The sequence below is a fragment of the Elephantulus edwardii genome, unplaced genomic scaffold (genome assembly GCF_000299155.1).
Source record: "Elephantulus edwardii isolate Elephantulus edwardi_28Jun2011 unplaced genomic scaffold, EleEdw1.0 scaffold00118, whole genome shotgun sequence".
Lineage (NCBI taxonomy): Eukaryota > Metazoa > Chordata > Mammalia > Macroscelidea > Macroscelididae > Elephantulus > Elephantulus edwardii.
Window position 1 is genome coordinate 4,011,989 of NW_006399868.1, and position 2,904 is coordinate 4,014,892.

Below are 2,904 nucleotides of genomic sequence, written 5' to 3' on the forward strand. Positions count from 1 at the left end.
GTGTGTTGAAGACAGTGAGATTGGCACAAGACAGAGCATGGTTTAGGGCTGTTGTAAATAGGGTCACTATGAGTTGCAGGCGACTTGACAACACATAACAATAACATGTTATGGAAAAAGTACGAACTTGTTTCCCTGATGCCAACAGTGCTAAAAATATGTCAGCATGTGTGCCCTGGGCCAGCTGGTGGAGGAGACAGAGCAAGTCCTGACGCAGGCGGGGTGGTGCCGGTCCACACCTGTGTGTGTGATGCTGATAAATGGTTATAGCCTCCACGTAGGGTTAGATTGCTGGGTATCCACTTGCTGAAAGAAAAGAGTTCCAATATGTGTGAGTGGTGTAATGAATAGTTTTCCATTTCTTTTTCTCTGAAACAGCATGTCCTAGTGCACACTGAGTCAGGGGGCTGGTGGTTCAGTGGTTACAGCATTTGTCTGGTAACCAAAAGGTCAGGAGTTTGAACCTACCAGCCACTCCACAGGAGAAAGATGTACAGACAGATCCATAAGAATTACAGCCTCACAAAAGTTTTGAGAACGTTCTACTCTGTTCTAGAAAGTGACTGTGAGTTGGTCAACTTGAAGGCAAAGAATTAAGACAAATTGAGAAATTCTTGAGTTCAGCTTGCTATCCAAAAGGTTGGAGGTTCAAATCCACTCAGAAGTACCTTATTAAAAAAAAAAAAAGACCTAGCAATCCACTTCTGAGAAATCAGCCATAGAAACTGTAAGGATCAGAGTTCTGTTCTCATACACAGTCACCCTGAATAGACTTTGACTCACGGACAGTTGGTTACTGGCTTTATTTTATAGACTGGACAGCCTCCAGTCCCAGCTGAGTCTCACGTGCTAGGTCTGATACTCCTTCATTTTCAAGTATTTTTTATATTCATCTCAGTGTGGACCAGGCACAGGAGTTCATGCGTACATACAGGCCATCCTCTCTGAAATCAGCACGTCCAGCAGGGGTCAAGTTTACATGGCCAGCGGCATATTTGCAGACACAACTCATCCATTTCTCCAGGTGAGTCACACTACGATGCTTCCACAGGTAAAGTTGGTGGAGGCTCTTCCTGTCTTTATGTCACCTGTGCCTGCATTGAGCTAGCAAAACTGGAGAGGAGTATAAAACACTTATAAAATGCCCACTCACACGTCAGATATGTTATACAGAGAATATAAAAATAGATTGTTTGTTGTTGTTATTATGTGCTGTCAAATTGCCTGTGACTCATAGTGAACCTATGTTCAACAGCTCTGAACCCTGCTCTATCCTGAACCAACCGTATTGCCTCTGATACACCTACTCCCAGAACCCAGTCACTGTATCAATCTATCTCTTCAAGGGTCTCCCTCTCCTGCGCTGTCCCTCCCCCCTCCCAAGCCTGATGTCCCTCTCCAAGGACTGGTCCCTCCTTGCAACATGCCCATAGAAGCAGCCTCATCTCATCCTCTCCTGGACGAAATTTACAAAGGAGTTTATAAATTCTGATTTCTTGATGCTAGTTTTAATTTTTCTGGTGCAAGTTCAGTTATGTTTTAGAAGCATAAAAACATGAATTTTATGTATTTCGTGGTTGAGAAAACCACTGGCAATATTTGACATCAGGATTTGATGTCTAGGAACTTTAGTTCATTGTTAGGTGCTATTTCGAGGGCTCACAGAGACCCTGTGAACACGGGATCAGAACTTTGCCTAGCCTCACAATCTTCACCACATTCACGTCTATGCTGTAGTCACTATGTCAATCAACTTGGTTGAGAGTTTTCCTCTCTTTCACTTAACTTCTACTTTTCCAAGCATGATGTCTTTTTCCAAGAACTGGTGCCTCTCGACAGCATGCCCAGAGTCTGTGTGGTGATTTAGGATACTAACCACTATCCTACTTTTTTCCGTTATACACAGTATAATCTCTGATGCTGAAAGAGAGAGAAACGCCCTTGTCATTAAAATAGCATTTGTTCATAATTTTTAAATTTTGCTTAAATATTTCCCTCAAACATGAAAAAGATACCATACATAGTTTTACTATTTTTCCCTAATTCTTCATAACATTGTTTTGTATATTTCTCCTTTCATTTACTTCTAATTCCTCCCATAAAGGTCTAAGTGTGTGTTATGGTAATAATTTGTTAACATTTCTTCATTTCTTATTTTTAGAAATATTTAAACTGTCTTGAACAATTATACAAAGTAAAACCTGAAAATTTGGATTTCAAAAATAGTATAGATGAAGCCAGACTGCACACTAACTCATGGGTCCAAAACAAGACCAACGGTGAGACTCCCAAACTAACCAACGAGCTTATACTTCCATTTCCTTCTCTCCTCCTTGCTTCCTACACCCCCTCCCCATCCTCTCTTCTTTCTTTCCTTACCATGAAACATCACATTCGTGATTAAAGTACTGTAGTTGTTTGCCATCGAGTCTGAACTGACCCGTAGATGACCCTCCAGCAGGTTTTAAAAGGCAGTAAATCACATGGAAGGAGACTTCTCAACCTTCTGCTGATTAGCTGGTGGATTCAAACCATATGCCTTCAGGTTAACAGAGCAGTTCCTTACCACTAGGCAACCGAGCTCTGATAAATGCACTAGTATCCAGATATTTCTTAGCTGTGTAAACCAATCAAGCTACTTAAATTAACTAGTTTACTTCATTTCAACAAGATGTTTATCTCATAAGATATCCTTGCCTTTTCCACGTCTATACACCAGTCACAGCAAGTGCTGTGACCTCTCTGGAGGTTTGACTCCACCAGTGGCTCCTGGAGACAAAGCTAAGCCGTGTCCACCCATGAGATCTCCAGCTCTGGAGATCCAGGGAATGGTCAGTTGAGAGCTGGTCCCTACTAGATGATGATGAGTGAGTGTGTGATGGGCCTTATCAGCATCCATATATG

The 2,904-nt window shown here is 41.9% G+C and overlaps 1 protein-coding gene across 1 annotated transcript in view; it reads left to right on the forward strand.

The window, feature by feature from the left end:
- The window catches only part of LOC102856759 (ovalbumin-like), a 23,510-nt gene that overhangs the window by 12,247 nt on the left and 8,359 nt on the right, over positions 1–2,904 (forward strand). Inside the window, exons 4-5 of the mRNA XM_006892760.1 lie at positions 899–1,024; positions 2,162–2,279. Of these exons, the coding sequence (XP_006892822.1) occupies positions 899–1,024; positions 2,162–2,279 (244 nt within the window). The remainder of the gene's footprint in view (positions 1–898; positions 1,025–2,161; positions 2,280–2,904) is intronic.